General features: G+C 34.6%; 1 protein-coding gene across 2 annotated transcripts in view; it reads left to right on the top strand.

Moving 5' to 3' along the window:
* Positions 1 to 16688, top strand: part of LOC127979182 (regulating synaptic membrane exocytosis protein 2-like) — a 127784-nt gene that overhangs the window by 62917 nt on the left and 48179 nt on the right. For both annotated transcript variants that reach the window (XM_052584442.1, XM_052584443.1), the window contains 11 exons: positions 1740 to 1859; positions 2610 to 2709; positions 3700 to 3823; positions 5007 to 5053; positions 5154 to 5263; positions 9674 to 9721; positions 12107 to 12237; positions 13239 to 13410; positions 14207 to 14360; positions 15706 to 15732; positions 16149 to 16217. In XM_052584442.1, the coding sequence (XP_052440402.1) occupies positions 1740 to 1859; positions 2610 to 2709; positions 3700 to 3823; positions 5007 to 5053; positions 5154 to 5263; positions 9674 to 9721; positions 12107 to 12237; positions 13239 to 13410; positions 14207 to 14360; positions 15706 to 15732; positions 16149 to 16217 (1102 nt within the window). The remainder of the gene's footprint in view (positions 1 to 1739; positions 1860 to 2609; positions 2710 to 3699; positions 3824 to 5006; positions 5054 to 5153; positions 5264 to 9673; positions 9722 to 12106; positions 12238 to 13238; positions 13411 to 14206; positions 14361 to 15705; positions 15733 to 16148; positions 16218 to 16688) is intronic.

Here is a 16688-nt window from a genome sequence, read left to right as displayed (position 1 = left end):
AAAGAAAAAATGGCTTGTGGATGTCGTTGATACAACTATTGAAATAATCTTTTCAAGTATATGATATATTAATGCTGTGTTTTATTTGTAAAATGTTTATAGGATTAAACAGTCAAATCTTGTCACGTATGAAATAACTGCTATTAGTGAAATTTTCAGTTTTGCAGTTAAATGCAGTAACTGTAGGGTTTCATAACTAAAATACTTTAAAAAGTAGGGGAAAACAATCATGATTACTAAATTCAATTGGCTCTTTCCTTGTAGGGGGCATAACTTCAAGTAGTTAAACTTGTGGTGGCTGTGGTTTCTAGTTCTGTGAAATGCAGTCAGATTCAGCATTATTTATTATAAAATAGCTCTGGTTCTTTATGATTGGTTAGGCAATGTTTGAACTTGAAGCCATAATAAAATACTGCGCAAACACACACCTGTGACCTTATTAAATCAGTATTACTGTACAACTCAATGCAACTCCCCTCCGTTCTGTAGAAACATCCCACAGCCGTTCTAAAATCACTGTAAACCACTGCTTCTAGGAGGTTATTGCTTCAAACGACTAATAAGTGTCCTATCCACACAGTATTGTTATTCACCAGTTGAGAACTGCTGATCTAGTTTACTGCTTATCCAGAATTGTGTGCTTGATACCTCTCACCTTGTCCTGACTGTTGTGTCTGTAATAAATTCTCAAACCAAACCCCATAGTGTGGGAAATTCTTTTGAAGACAATTACTTTCACGCTGTTAGCAAATGCCAAGATCCTGCCATCGTTTCCTCACCCTCGTGTCGTTCCAGACCTCTAAGACTGTAGGAAACAGCATTGTATTTTAGAGTTAATAGACATTTATTCTTTTACAGTGCAGACCAGATCTTAAATCACATACAATTCACATATGGTGCACGTATGGTATAAGTTTTAACACCATAGTGTGCCAAGAAAAAAATAAAAATAAAATATTGTACATTGACATCAAATATGGCACCAATATTGTGTTTTGGTGCACCGTGTGAATCAGATTTGAAAACTTCCATAAACTTATATTGGTTTATGACATGAGAGTGCAAAATGATGAACGGATTTTGAATTTTACTTTGTTTCTTTTAAATACTGTAAATGTTGTGGTATTTATTGCAAATACAAACATAATCTTATTTAGTCCCTATGTGCTTAATTTGTGTTCCTGGTCTTATTGACAAGATTCATGTGTGCCTGTTTTTGTCTTCATACTTTTTCATCAAAATGAAATAACTTTTTGTTTTCAGCTGACGTTACAAATCTCTATCTCTACTCTCTTTTACAGATCTTCTCGGTAACACTTTAGACTAGCTATTATGTTTGTTCAATAAACTACTTATTTGCTGTTTATTAATAGTCAGTAAGGCAGTTGTTGTAGTAGGCATCGTGTTATGCATCGTTCTTTATAGGTGTTAATAAACAGGCAGTGTGCTAGTAATATTCATTCTTACAAGCAACTTGTTAATAGTAGTGTTCTCCAATCTAAAGTGTTACCATCTTCTCTTACCAATCTTGTAACTCCATTCTGGCCTGTAACACCAACTTGTCATGACTCTATCACTTCCCAATGGATTAAATCAAACCCTATCCTACACCACAGCAAACAAGAGTTGAGCTCCTCCTTTAATCTCCTGAGCCTGTGCATGTGTGCGTATGTTTGTAACGTGCTGTGTGTGTAAACTTGTATAAAAACCAGAGGTGTATTGTAACTTTGACCCCGTAGCACCCGGTGACATGGCAGCCATCCAAAGATGGAGAGCGCCTAATAGGGCGGGTGGTGCTAAACAAGCGGATGAAAGATGGCACGGTGCCCAGAGACACAGGGGCACTGCTGGGCCTCAAGGTAAGGATGCCCAAACACCGTCAAACATCACTCGATCAAAGCCATGCTAATGATCTGAGATCTCTCAAGTCTCGTTTGTTAATGAATTATTTAACACGAACTAACAGAGCATTATTATTATCATTACTATTAAGTTAAAAATGAAGTGTTCTTTCGCATTGCTGGTGCCATGCCATGAACCCTACCCCCTACAGCAAACATAACCCAACCAAACCGTGGCTCCAAACCCGGAAACCGAACCATGGTATTGGTGCATCGTTACACCCTTAATTATAAACTGGTTACTTATGTTCCTTTTCTCTTACAGTTAAGCAATAACTATTCCCACAAAATGGTAAATTAAGGTACTATTTGGTGGTGGTGTGCCTTAGTTCCTGTAAGTTTGCCCACTCACTGTCTTCCAGCCATTATCTGACTACATTTCTGTGAATAGAGAGCCAATATTTCCTGTGCAAACTGTGATTAGCATTATTTAGTGGGTGCGTTTGCTTGATTTGTCTTGTTCTTTTAGTGAGTGGGGTATTAAAACAATGCAGAATAGCATGCAAAAACTGTAAATGACGCTACCAGCAATTCCAGTTCAATCTTAGTGTTATCACACATGGTACTGATGTGGATCATCATTTCTTCATAGCACAGGTCAAACTTTCAGCCTTTAAATTCCACGTCAATAATTACCTTTTAAGCCCTTTTAAGTTGGTAACTTGATGTAAAATATATTTAAAATATGGTGCATGGTCTGTATTGCAGGTGGTGGGAGGGAAGATGACCGAGTCTGGCAGACTTTGTGCTTTCATTACGAAGGTGAAGAGAGGAAGTCTAGCAGACACTGTCGGCCATCTCCGACCAGGTGAACACATCTATTCAGAGACCATGTGAAGTCAGAGCTGCTGCTTTAACAGTCCTGCTGAGTTATGAGAGTCTGTAGATGAGGTTTTTAGGTCCTGCTTTATATCAAGTGCCTTTAAATACAATGTACTTAATAATAAAGTAATGAATTGTTGGGAACAATGTACCTATTGTGTTCATGTTGATTTGCAAAGCACCTCTGTGCAAAGTGCATTGTATCAAATGATTAATTTCACATGATTAAATGTACAGTATTTGAGGACACTTAATATATAGAGGGTCCTTTCTATGTTTTTAGGGTAAGGGTAAGTTCATACAAAAATACTCTCATACTGTATAGATTACTTTTACAGTGTCTTTATGTACTTTTTGACGTTTGAAAGATTTGGTGGAGTGGAATTTCGATTGAGGAATAGAAATCACTATTCATTAAATATCATCATTTGTGTTTCAGTTAAACTACTTGATTTATTCTGATTATCTTTACTATGTCTTCTTGTACTCTTTGAAGACTGAAGGTTTGGGTGGAATTGATTTTCAGTAGAGTTTCGTTAAAAATATCTTCATTTGTTTTGTTGACACTGCTCGATTCATACACTGTAACAAATGACTTGATCAGCACGTCATGGCAATGTACATTTTTACAATAACTTTTAATAATAATTCAACATTTTCAATTCATTTGACCTAATTTAGTCTTAACTCCGTTGCTTATACATAAATTTAAAGCAGCAGTTGAGCTCAAGTTTTTAAGTTAAAACAGGATCTTTTTGACACTGTATGGATTTATTTTATTATGTCTTTATGAACTTTTTGAAGCTTTGAAGTTTCGATTGCATGAACGTCCAGTGGAGGGGATAAAATCTCTCAGTTTTCAATTAAAAATGTTTCTAAGTTGAATGAAAGTCTTATGGGTTTGGAACAACATGAGAGTGAGTCAATGAGGACCGAATTGATATTTTTGGGTGCACTATCCCTTTAACTTCCTCAGGGGATCAGGTCCTGGAGTGGAACGGGAGGGTCTTACAGGGAGCCACATTCAAGGAAGTTTACAACATCATTCTAGAGTCCAAGCCAGAGCCGCAGGTGGAGCTGGTGGTCTCACGGCCCATCGGGTGAGTGGTCATTACAGTACTCTACCTGTCAGTTCAGGGACACAGAGCACATTTTCTGTGACAATAGAGCTTTATGAAGAAGAATAGCCTGTGGGAGCCCAACATATGAATGCTTATATTTACATACACACTCACAAACATATCCACTGCTTGAAATGAAAGTCCTGCTTCTGGTCTGTGCTTTGGGAGGACAGAGGACCTAGCACTGTGAATATTTTAATGATTTTTTTATTTGGGAATTATATTTCAATAAAACCGACCAACGCCAGTGCAGTAGTGTTTGTAAAAATATTGTAAAATATTTAAAATATTTTAATGTTTTCTCTGATTTGATCCTCAGTAGCAAAAGTGCAAACAGATTTCGGAAGTTCATTTTTAATTCAGCTAATCATTTAAAAAATCACTCAATCTGTTCCCATGAGGCATTTCTCATGCGCTAAAATGTTTTAGTAAAAATATACACTGCCAGTCATAAAATTATTATGATATTGTTATGTATTTGAAATAAGTCTCTTACCAAGGCTGTACTTTTCTTTTTCTTTTTTTATAAAATAAAATGTATATATATATATATAAATTATATTTGGAATATTATTGCAATTTAAAATAACTGTTTTATTTTTTATGTAATTTATTTCTGTGATCAAATCAGAATTTTCAGCATGATTTCTGTAGTCTTTTGTCACATGATCCTTCATAAATCCTTCTGATATTCTGTTTTAAAGCTTAAAACAAAAATCTGTATTATTATCAATGTTGAAAATGCCATTCTTCAGAAATATCTTAATTATCCCAGACTTCTGGCCTGGAGTAATGTTTGTAAATATTGCCATTTATAAACTACGGCGTATATAAAATAAATATCAATTTATAAAAAATAAAAAAAACAGTCTGGATGTCTTAATTCATTTTAATTACATGTACTCTATTTTACTTATTGATTTAAAAATGTTAATCTTTTCGACAACAGTGGCTTGTCTGGTTGAAATTATGGTTTAAAACCATTGCAGAGAATATAAATAAATACCAGGATTCATATTTAAATTCATCAAAGCTTAACCTTTTAGCTACAGTATATCATCCATCTGATATAGCCTTCTGATATAGAGGAGGGAAGCCCTGAGTTGTTATTTACAGACACACACCTGCTATCATTCCTATGCTCTTCACTGTTTCCTTCTAGAGATGTCCCTAGAATACCAGAGAGCACACATGGACAACTGGAATCAAGTAAGTTTAGCTAGTTTTGATCTATAATACGGATCAATACTTGAGCACTGTATTTGCCAGCAGGGGAATAATTTGAGCATTTTTTGACGATTCTTTTCAGGTTCAAGTTCCTTTGAATCGCAAAAGATGGGTCCGTCCATCTCGGTCACGTCCCCCATGAGTCCTGGCATGCTCCGGGACAACCCTCAGTATCTGTCCGGACAGCTCTCGGTGAGTACCAGCACACGTCCGCACATGTGCCTGATCTCTGCACTTCTTGTGCTTTTCTTTGGCCGCTCATCTCAGGGCTTCACTGATGAAATGCCACTAGCTTTGAGGTTTAGCGATTAGTGTACTGAGTTTTCCAGTGTTCACTGTTCATTTGCACAGAACGTATCATTGCTCATATCAAAAACCAAGGGGTTCTAGTAAATAAGATCACACAAGAAAAGAACATGTGCAGAGATGACAAATGGACACGGACTACTTTTTTAACATTAAGAATTTAAGTTAGAATTTACAGTACTGTTCAAAAGTTTGGGGTCCGTAAAATTGTTTTTATTTAAAAAATTAAGAAATTGGGAGAGGATGCATTGAATTGATCGAACGTGACAGTAAAAAAAAAAAATGTCTAATGCCACAAAAGATTATTTTTTTTAAAAGAAATGCTTTCTATTCAACAAATAATCCAGAATTACAATTAGCACAGTTTTTTTCAACATTTATAATAATCAGAAATGTTTCTTGAGCAGCAAATCAGTATATTAGAATGATTTCTGAAGGATCACTGAAGATTGGAGTAGTGATGCTGGAAATACAGTTTTGATAACAGAAATAAATTACATCTTAATATATATTCACATAGAAAACAGTTGTTTTAAATTGTAATAATATTTTAGAATATATATATTTTTTTACTGTATTTTTGATCAAACATTTGCAGCCTCGGTGAGCATAAGAAGCTAAAAATCTTACTGACGCCAAACTTTTGAACAGTGTTTTTAGAAGCAGACCGAGTACGTTTACACACATTACAATATTAATGGTCTTCCAGTGTGACAAATACAGATATTTCACATAGTCATTGCCGATACAATAATTATAACAATATCTCCACATAAATATTACATATTTGATTAATTGTAAGAGTTAAAATTCTCCCTCTTCCTAATTTACAATCATAAAAAATTCTTATTTACTTGCTGTTGGTGACCTAATTTAAAAAATGTTTAAGGATTCTCTAAAGATTGAGCAATTAGAAATAGATATTGTGAGTCACTCCACAAGACTCAGTATTATATATATAAATGCATCTTGTATTTACTAGTCAGGTGTGTTTTCTAGACACTTGTGTGTCAGTGCTAGACAGTGTCCATCAGACCAGATCGGGTCCTGGAAAGAATCCCAAAAGGGAAAAAGTATTCTTAGTTTTCAAGCTTGTTACCTGATTGACATTGCTCAGACACAGCACTGCAGATCAGGATGTAAGGTAAAAGCACTTCCTTGAAAGACTAGCTATTGTACTTTCTGCTCGAGTTGTTGCATTTACTTGAATGATCAACCTGCAGATTGAAACATAGCGTATGAATAATTCACGCCAATTGCGTTATCAGTGTCTCTAACTGTACGCCTGAGACGTCTGCGGGGTAATTTTGACCTAGGTGTTCACACAGTACAGTAAAGTGCTTCAGTCATGGAAACAGATTGGCCATTATTGTGCCATTTAATTGTTTTAAGGAAATGGGCTGTAGCCATCACTCTAAACGTGCTAAATGTAAAAGGAAATGCTGATTATTGATATTAATAATGGATGTGCTTTTTCTGTTTTTGCGCTGAAGTGTATCTGTTCTTCTTTCCGGGGCGATGCTTTAATGTCTCATTATGGTTTGTGCTTTTGTAAAATTTAGGGATGCACGATATTATCTAACTGTAGTGGTTCAATGGATTACAAATCTCATGGTTCGGATCACATAATGGTTTTTGAACCACAGATGGGAATTTTTTTTGGATCAGCAAGAAAATACAAATATTTCAATTTAACTTTATTTCCATTTACTACTTAAAGCAAAGTACTTATTTGATACCACAGCAAATACTACTAGTTTAACCAAGAAAGTTTAAACATGATTAAAGACAACATTCCAGTACAAATAGAAATTAAGTTTTCAAGTAGTATTCAAATACAGAAATGCAATAACTAAGGAAAATAACACTGCATAGTGTTGACTAAATAAATCAAATATAGATTTTTATCACCGCTGTTTTGTTGTTTGATTATCATAGGCCACTGTCCCTTTAAGACCTGATGCACAGATACAATATAATGATACACATCACATCCGACTGATTTCTTTCTCAGCTGTTTTCATTCACTTGAAACATAGTTTTATGTGTATGTGTCAGTTCAGAGGATTCAGAAGAGAATTCAGTTTGGTGTTCGTGTGCCGTCTGAGACGCATGTGCGCACTTCACGTTTGTGCGCGTAGAGAACAGCGCGTGAGTAACGGATTGAGTTCCCTTTCGCCTTTTCTCTCTGGAATTGTTTGAAATCTGCTTGCTTGTGTAAATACGAACAAATGATAAACTTGTACTTTATTACGGTTACATTTGCAGTTAATCTGCGGATCACATGTATGCCGAACTGCTGGGCATGGTCTGTGGGGATCACAGGTCAACTACGATCCGTTTAACCACTATCAGACTGATATCAGAATCAGCCGATAATGGCTTTAAATAGGGGTGGGTGATATTGACAAAAATGTGTATCTCGATATTTTTTTTTCAATATCTCGATGTCAATATTCAGACGATAATTTTGCAATCCTTTGCCAATCCATATTGGCAAAGGAGGTCCAGTTGGTCTTTTGACTTGCTGCATTTGACCTATTATTGTATGGAATTACTAGTACATAAAGATATGAGACATTATTGATTTAAACATGAAGTTACTGTACTAAATATTTATTTGAATACAAGAACAGTGCTTTTTCAGTACAATATATGTACGTAATAAATTAACTGTGCTTTGCAAACAGTACTCTATTAGTAATAGACTAACAACGTGACTACCTCTTTAAAAAAAATGTGTGTTTTGTAAAATGTAAACATTAGAACACAACACAATTTAACATTTTTATATGTTATATTAATATAAAAGATGAGGAAAAAAAAAGACAAAAGGAACAAAATAACACAGATGGCATTTGTAGCAGCAGTGCTGTTTTGTTCAGCACGAAGTCTTTAATACTCCTCAAACTGTGTTTTGTGCGTTGTACGGAGATGATGGAAGAGGTTGGTTGTGGTACGGTGCTATACGGCGATCTGCTTGCGACCAATTCTAAAGCTGGGCGACTTCTGTTGCTCGTCTTTTTTGTCAAAACCAAGCCATCTCCAGGCTAAAGAAGCTGACCCACGTCTCGCTGTTAGCTCTTCTGGCACTGGTTTTGAGGATGCCTGTGTATTTTTGCTTTCTTTGCTCATTTTTGTGTTGTTGCGCTCGAAGCTGGTGTCCTTCTAATTATGATAAAAGAAAATAGCCTACATAAATAACATTTAGACTGCATTTCTGATTAAATAAAGCAGTAAATGATGTCATAAAATAATAAGTATGTTTTCATTTAAAGGTCAGAAGCTATAGCTTACATGAACTTGTCGCTTGCAAATGTAAATAATTTTATATATACTGATTTATTAATTAATGTGTAATATGTTTTATTTTTTACTAAATCATAAACTCTAAAACAGTTTCATAATTGTTTTACAGCTCCATTGCTTTAGACGACCTACAAATGTTAAATCTTAAAATAAAATGTTAGGGTTAACGCTGCATCTTTCTGTGAAAACAATGCAGCAGTTGATGTATAGTTTATTTAAAGCTATTACAACCGCTTCAAAGTACTGTGAAAAAAAAAAAACGTCATTATTGTTAAAGTTGTTAAAAACTAACCAAACAAATAATAATATTTTGCATATTATTTCTGGGAAGACTTTGTGTTCTTTCCAAATAAATGTAAATATATCCATATCGGTATCGGTATCGGCCAAAATCCAATATCGTGCATCCCTAGTAAATTTGTTTTATTTTTGTTTGGAATGAGGGAGATTTATCCTAAAATATTGAAGTCAGAATACTTAACACACACATATACTGATTATTGCTGTATGTTGTTGTTATTGAGAAACACAACCAATGCATTACATGTTTAGACGCAACCTTAAGGGTAATCATTTAATAGTTTAATGTGATATTTTTTACTCTCTTTTTAAATGTGTGTTTTTTTTAATTAATATTATTATTATTATTAACATTGAGTTTAAATTAGACAAACATTTTTCATTCTTTGTCACATTTCATGGAACTATTTTTGTATTACATTTTTTTGAAAATAGTTTATATGTCACTGTGTTGCATTATGAATTATGTTTTGACACATTCAGTACTCACATATAGACTTAAGTTTATTAATGCTGTACGATTTTGTTAATGTTTGAGTGTGAAATAGTCTGATAATTGAACAGCTGTCTTATGTCACTCAGTTAGGCTAAATCTCTTCTCAGATGGTTGTTTTGATTTCTGTGCCTGTGTGCAGTTTTGGTTCAGTTGTATTGCTTTTGTTTTCTTTGTTAATTTTGCTTATCCAGAGTCCATGCCTTAGTAGAAGAACCACGCCTTTTGTCCCTAGGGTCCAGGTAACATCGTCAGACTTCTCTCTTTCTCTGCTCAGTCCCTTTTTTAATCTTTTCTTTCATTTCTGGCAGTCTTTCTCAATCTTTCATTATTCTCTCTCTCTCTCTCTGTGCGTTACTTGGAAAATGCACTGCAGGAAAGTTTCTTCCCCTTTGCTTTTTGTTTCAGATTTAATTTTTTCCCCCCAACGTTATGTCATTGCCCTTCCGATTTATAACCACAATTCATAAGAGCTGTTTCATTATTACAATATAAAATTTGCTTAATTAATTGGATGGCCATCTTGCTGAGGCTGAAAAATTCTGCATGCATTATAAACAGTTTTTAAACTTTTTAAATGTGCCATGTTTTTAGCATCGCTTGTTAAAGTTTTTTTTCATTCTTTGTCATGTAACATGGAACATTATATTTGTATTATGTTGTATAGACAATAGTTTGTATGAAATGCATATGTTTTCCTAGTTTAAAGTCAGTATGAGAAATTCATGATTTTACAATTGTTAATACAAATGAATCCCGGTCTGGATCAGTACTATCAAATATAATGTTCTGTGTTACAATGAAGAAATACAGTATGTTATTTACCACACTTTTGAGATGATATTGCATTTTCCAATGTAGAGAATTTCTCTAAACCTCATAGTTAATAAACAAATTGTACCAAAGACTATTTAGGCAAACCTGTGTGGCTTTTTTTTTCTTATGTGGAATGCAAAAAGATTAAAATTGGCAAGATGTCATTGACATTATACCTGCAGTGATATACATATACATATATATATATTTCATACTGTTTCCTGATGCAGTCAACTAATAAAAGCACAGACCTGGGTACGTCTGTAGAAGAATCGAACGGTACAATTTGTTTGGACTGAAGCCTTCCCCCTGCTGTTTTTTGCAATGGAAGCTTCCTGGATTGCTCTAGTCTGTACTGAGCTCTTTCTGTTGCTTTGCTGCATGCATTAGACTGAAGTACCCATCTAGAATAGCGAGTTCTCTCTAAAGGTGCATTACAGATGTGTGTTTCTTTCAGCTCTAGTGATCTGGAAGGGCAAATACTGGGAAGACTGCACATTTCTATCAATGAACACTTGAGAAGTGCGCGAGATGAAATAATTAAATGTCATTTGGGAAATAAAACTAGTGGTGTTCATTTATTAATTTAGTAAATACTATTGTGCATGTAGAAAAATATTTGAAAATATATTTAAAAACATTTATATTATTACATAACATACATTACATTGAAATATTGTAAAGAAATTTGTGCATTTAATTATTTAATAAATAAATAGGCAGATTTAAATAATTAACACTGATTTAATTATTTCTAAAAAATATTTAGGATTTATTCAAATGAGTGCATTAAACTTTTGATTTATTTCAAAATAAATGATTAACTTCATTTTTGGATGAATTTGATTATCTATTGAGAGTTATTTTCATCCAGCAGTCCTCCTGTTTTTGCGCTTCCTGTTTTTACCAGGTTTTGTTTTTAGGATTTATTTACGGTGTAAAAATAGATGCATGTGTGAGATCGACTCTTTAGTTGAATTCGGTCCAAGATAGCTGCCTCTGAGACTTTCAAAGCTGCTTCGATTTGAATTCTGCTTTGGGTTAAAACCAGATAATCACAAAAAGTTTGAGTATTTTTCATTTTGTTACATTTCCTCCTATTCTGCTGTGTGGTATGTTATTTGATTTGGATTGCTAGTGTCTGTCAGTTTTAGAGTAAATCTGACAAATTGTGATTACTTTGGGGTCATCTGATTGGACAAGACCTGTGGCAGACACGCCCTCATCCCCTGGCCAGCCAATGAGGGAGGGGGTAATCCACAGCACACAAACAGCTGTTCACATCCTCTCACCTGCAGCCCAACAAAATCATAGACAAGAATATTCTGGGTTGAATGCCATTTTAAGTCAATTGGTCTCCATTAGTGGCATACTGCCGATTACTTCAGAAACTCTTCCCTCAGTTTGAATCCTAGTACAATGCCATTTTCTGTAGTAATTGCAGTACTGTTGAAATAAATAAATAATAGGTTACAAACTGAGATACAAGTTAAAATGATTATCTATAGTAATGAATCTGTATTTAACCTGGAATATTGAGGACCGTATAAACTCCTTAAACGTTGTGCTGTCAAACTATGTGATTCAGTGCTTAGAATAGTAGAATTTGATATTCGTTTCAGTGGTGAATGTAGCTGGTGGTTAAAGACTGAGGAGCTGAGAGGTAGTCAGCTTGATGTAGTTGGTGTGTGCTGGAGCTGTTCCTCTGGGAAAGATCTGCCAAGCATGTGATGCTGCACACATTGCATAAGGGGCGCTTCTGGGGTGAGCTCTCCTCACAGACCTCCTAACAGAGCCCGTCTCTTCTGCAGGTCAAGCTGTGGTATGATAAAGCAGGACATCAGCTCATCCTCACTATCCTGGGAGCCAAAGACCTGCCTTCAAGGGAAGACGGGCGACCCAGGAATCCATACGTCAAAATCTACTTCCTCCCCGACAGAAGGTTTATATTTCAAATAACCATTGTCTATTTGAACGTATTTTAAAATGTAATTTATTCCTGTGATCAAAGCTGAGCATCATTACTCCAGTCTTCAGTGTCACATGATCCTTCAGAAAACATTCTGATATACTTAATTATTGTTTTTTTTTTTATTCTTTAGAAATTCCAAAAAACTGATTATATATGTTTATGCAATTATCCAAGAATAAATAAATAAACAAAAAACAAAATAAAATAAAATATCAAAACAATGAATGTATATTCATATTAAAATTATTTCAGTTATGTGCAATAATAATAATATTTATTTATTTTTTATTTTATTTTTTTTTTAGGAGGAGGGGTTGACAAAATAACAACAGCAGCAGCATTATGCCATAACATCAGTGATTGCTTCTATACTTGTAATAACAAAGCACATAATATTGAAGTCTCTAAAACTGAATAATAATCTGAGGTTGGAGAATCGTAAGAGTAGAAAATAAAAGCTAAAGTGAATATGTGTCTATATATATAGTATAGTGTCTATCCACAGTGAGCACAAGAAGCCTTCAAAGTCAAAGTCACACTGACATAATTACATATCAGTTTTTATAGTAAACCCAATGATTATTTTCAGGACACAAAGTGTGTTTTGTATTTTAGAAGACCGCAAACTTTAATAACCAAGACTTCAAAGCCTAGTGAAATACTTTGCAATCCTCAGAATCATCCATTTATAGAGGGGATTTTAACCTGGGGAAAATGAATGGGAAATATTTTGCAACCCAGATAATAAAATAATAACTATAAAGCTAAACATTCAATTTTTAAGAAAGAAAATATTTATATATTATCTGAAAAAAATTAATAATAATAATTAATGAATAATTAGGTGTAATGATGTCAAAAAATGTGTGCATTTAATTAAAACGTTTCAAATCGGGATTGGTTTGGTGTCTCTGTGGGTTTGTAAAGTCACATCAGCAGTGCTAAATTATGAACTTACATGCTCTTCTCAGTGATAAAAGCAAGAGAAGAACGAAAACAGTGAAGAAATCTCTGGAGCCCAAGTGGAACCAGACGTTCATGTACTCGCCGGTGCACAGACGAGAGTTCAGGGAGCGCATGCTGGAGATCACGCTGTGGGACCAGGCCCGAGTCCGAGAGGAGGAGAGCGAGTTCCTGGGAGAGGTGAGAGAGAGAGATCTCATGCAAGACCGCTGTTGTGCAACAATATCAGACTTCAATAGAGTAACATCAATTATAAAACTATTATGAGCCTTACTTTGCAATGTTTGAACGCTTAGCATTAACATTTGCACTGCATCTTAAACTCATAAAACACTACAAGTCATGATAAACGGATGTGTGTTTGATGTACGGCTGGATGATTAATCGAAAAATTAAAATCAAACTTAAGAAACTCTAACTTAAAACATACTACATAGTCGGCGCTATATTGATGTGACTGTTGCGCTTGCGTCTTTTGCAGCGTCTCGCTCGTGAATAGTATTTAAACTTTTCCATGCAGTGCTGCTCATCAATGTCAGATACATAACAGTGGACCAATCAGAAGCCCCTGGAAGCGGGGCAACTTTTGTATTTGTTACCCTAGACCACAAAACCATTCATAATGGTGTTCATTTGGCTGAGATACAACTATTAGAAAATCTGGAATCTGAGGGTGCAAAAAAAAAAAATCTAAATATTGAGAAAATCGACTTTAAAGTTAGCAATACATATTACTAATTATGTTTTGCTATATTTACAGAAAGAAATGTACAAAATATCTTCATGAAACATGATCTTTACTTAATGTATTTATGATTTTTGGTATAAAAGAAAAACAATATTTTTGACCCATACCGTGTATTGTTGGTTATTGCTACAAATATCCCTCAGCGATTCAAGACTGGTCTTAAGACTGGAGCTCTGTCTCGTCATATCGCCCAGCCCTAGTTTATATCCTGTGTGTTTGTGTGTGTAGATTCTGATCGAGCTGGAGACGGCGCTGCTGGACGATCAGCCTCACTGGTATAAGCTCCAGACACACGACCTGTCCTCGATGCCGCTGCCGAACCCCTCGCCCTACATGCAGAGACGTCTCCTGCACGGAGAGAGCCCCACACGCAGGCTACAGAGTACGTACTGTTACAGCAAACACAAGCACAATACAGAAAACACAAACACACACTCTCAGTAAGAAATACAAAGCTGACCCTAAGATAGGCTAGATGGTACATCTTTATACTATTTATTTTCTCCTTAGTGACACATTTTAACTAGTGCTGTCAAACTATTAATCACTTTCAAAATAAAAGTTTTTGTTTACATAATATATGTGTGTGTACTGTGTATATTTATTATGTATGTATAAATACAAACACATGCCATGTATATACTTAAGAAAAAAAATATGTATATCAAATATATTTATATATAACATATGATAATATAAATATATAAATGTATATACGTGTAAATTTTTTCTAAATATATACTGAATGCATGTGTTTGTATTTATATATATATATATATATATATATATATATATACACATAATAAATATACACAGTACACATACATATATTATGTAAACAAAACGTTTTGTTTTGGATGTGATTAATGGCGATTAATCATTTTGCCAGCGATTCGAAATGTGATCCGAGTCTGATTGTTAAAATCAAAAATCACATTTTTAAATGAATTCCAGACCGTTTTTATATGTGGAAATCAACTTCTGTGTGATTTTTTTTACGTCAGTCATTCATCATAATTTTGTCTTTGGTTTACTATTTGTGTAAATCATAAAATAATTCATGAATTTCACTGTGTTACTACTATACATAGAGATATCCAAAAATACACACATACTGTTCATTTTTTAAATCTTTTTGAAAATATACTCTTCTGCTCACAAGGCTGCATTTATTTGATCAATAATAAAGTAAAAATAGAAATATTGTGAAATATTATTACACTTTAAAATATCTGTTTTCTATGTGAATATATTTTCAAATGTAGTTTATTCCTGTGATTTAAAGCTCAATTTTCATCATCATTACTGCAGTCTTCATTGTCACATGATCCTTCAGAATTTGCTGTTCAAGAAACATAATTGTCATTATCACACTTGTGATGAATCCTAGCTGAATAAAATTAATATTATTAACATACTGATAAAATGATAAAAGTATTGATTAAAAAGTATTAAGGTAATTTAAAACAACAGCAACAACAAAAAATGGACCCCATGCTTTTGAACCGTAGTCTGTTATCTGTTTAAAATTTAAAGAACTTTTAAGTTTTTGAAAATAAATGTACATAAAATCAGAATACACATTTACAGGCCTGCTCTGTTACAAAATGTCCGTTATATTCGGTATCGTTTTTATTTCCATATTTTGTTTTTGTTGATGATTCTTGTTCTCATGTTTTGTTTCCTTCTAAAACATTACTGTCCATCCGCCACTGACACATTTCCAGACAAGGGCCCATATTTTTACAGCTCAGGTAACTTTGCCCTGCTTGCTCCAGCTAGCATGTGATTGGCCAGCCGTGTGATTTTCTCTCCTCTACACTCTCAAAGTGTGATCTCCCCTCACTTCCTCCTCATGCTCCTCAGAAACCCACGCTGTCCCTCACTGACGCCCATCGCTGCTGCTACATGCCACCAGTCCTCATAGTACAGCTTCTCTGCCGCATTCACAATTACAATATAAAGAAAAGCAGCTTAGTTAACAGTCCTGAGTCACGCTTTTCCCAGCCTCTCACAAACCTTTCTGTGGTTTTTGCTGTGTAATATTTGAGTCTGAACACAGTGTGTTATCAGTGTGATTTTCAACATGTTTTCCAACACAGTCACATTAAGAGGGTCTTTTCTTCGTCGTGACTCTTGTGGTCCCTTTCTCTGTTTCTCCCTCTCTCAGGGTCACAGAGAATCAGTGACAGCGAGTTCTCTGATTACGACTGTGAAGACGGGATTGGTGTTATCTCAGGTAAGTCACCTGCTTTAGCACCACACTGTACTTACAAAACTGAAGATCTGAGTCTGCTTGGAAACGTTTTATTCACTCCTTTTCAGTTAAATTCAGGGATCTTTTATATATCATTACATACACATCTATATGTGTATTATATAACTATTATATTTATTTGTAACAAACACAAAACATCTATATTTAAGGGCTCTTTTTGAACTTTTTTGAGTGAAATATGAGTGAAATGTAATTCTATACAATACTGTTCAAAAGTTTGGGGTCAGTAAGATTTTTATGTTTAAGAAAGAACCGTCTTCTCACCAAGACTGCATTTATTTGATCAAAAATACAGTAAAAACGTCTCAGGTTACGAATGTAACCATGGTTCCCTGAGAGGGAACGAGACACTGCGTACTCTGAAGGGACACTATGGGCAACACCTCGTCGTGACCCGTGTCTGAAGCATACTTTGAAAAATGCCAACGTGTT

This window comes from Carassius gibelio, chromosome B19, assembly GCF_023724105.1.
Source record: "Carassius gibelio isolate Cgi1373 ecotype wild population from Czech Republic chromosome B19, carGib1.2-hapl.c, whole genome shotgun sequence".
NCBI lineage: Eukaryota > Metazoa > Chordata > Actinopteri > Cypriniformes > Cyprinidae > Carassius > Carassius gibelio.
This window is presented reverse-complemented; position numbering and strand designations above follow the sequence as displayed.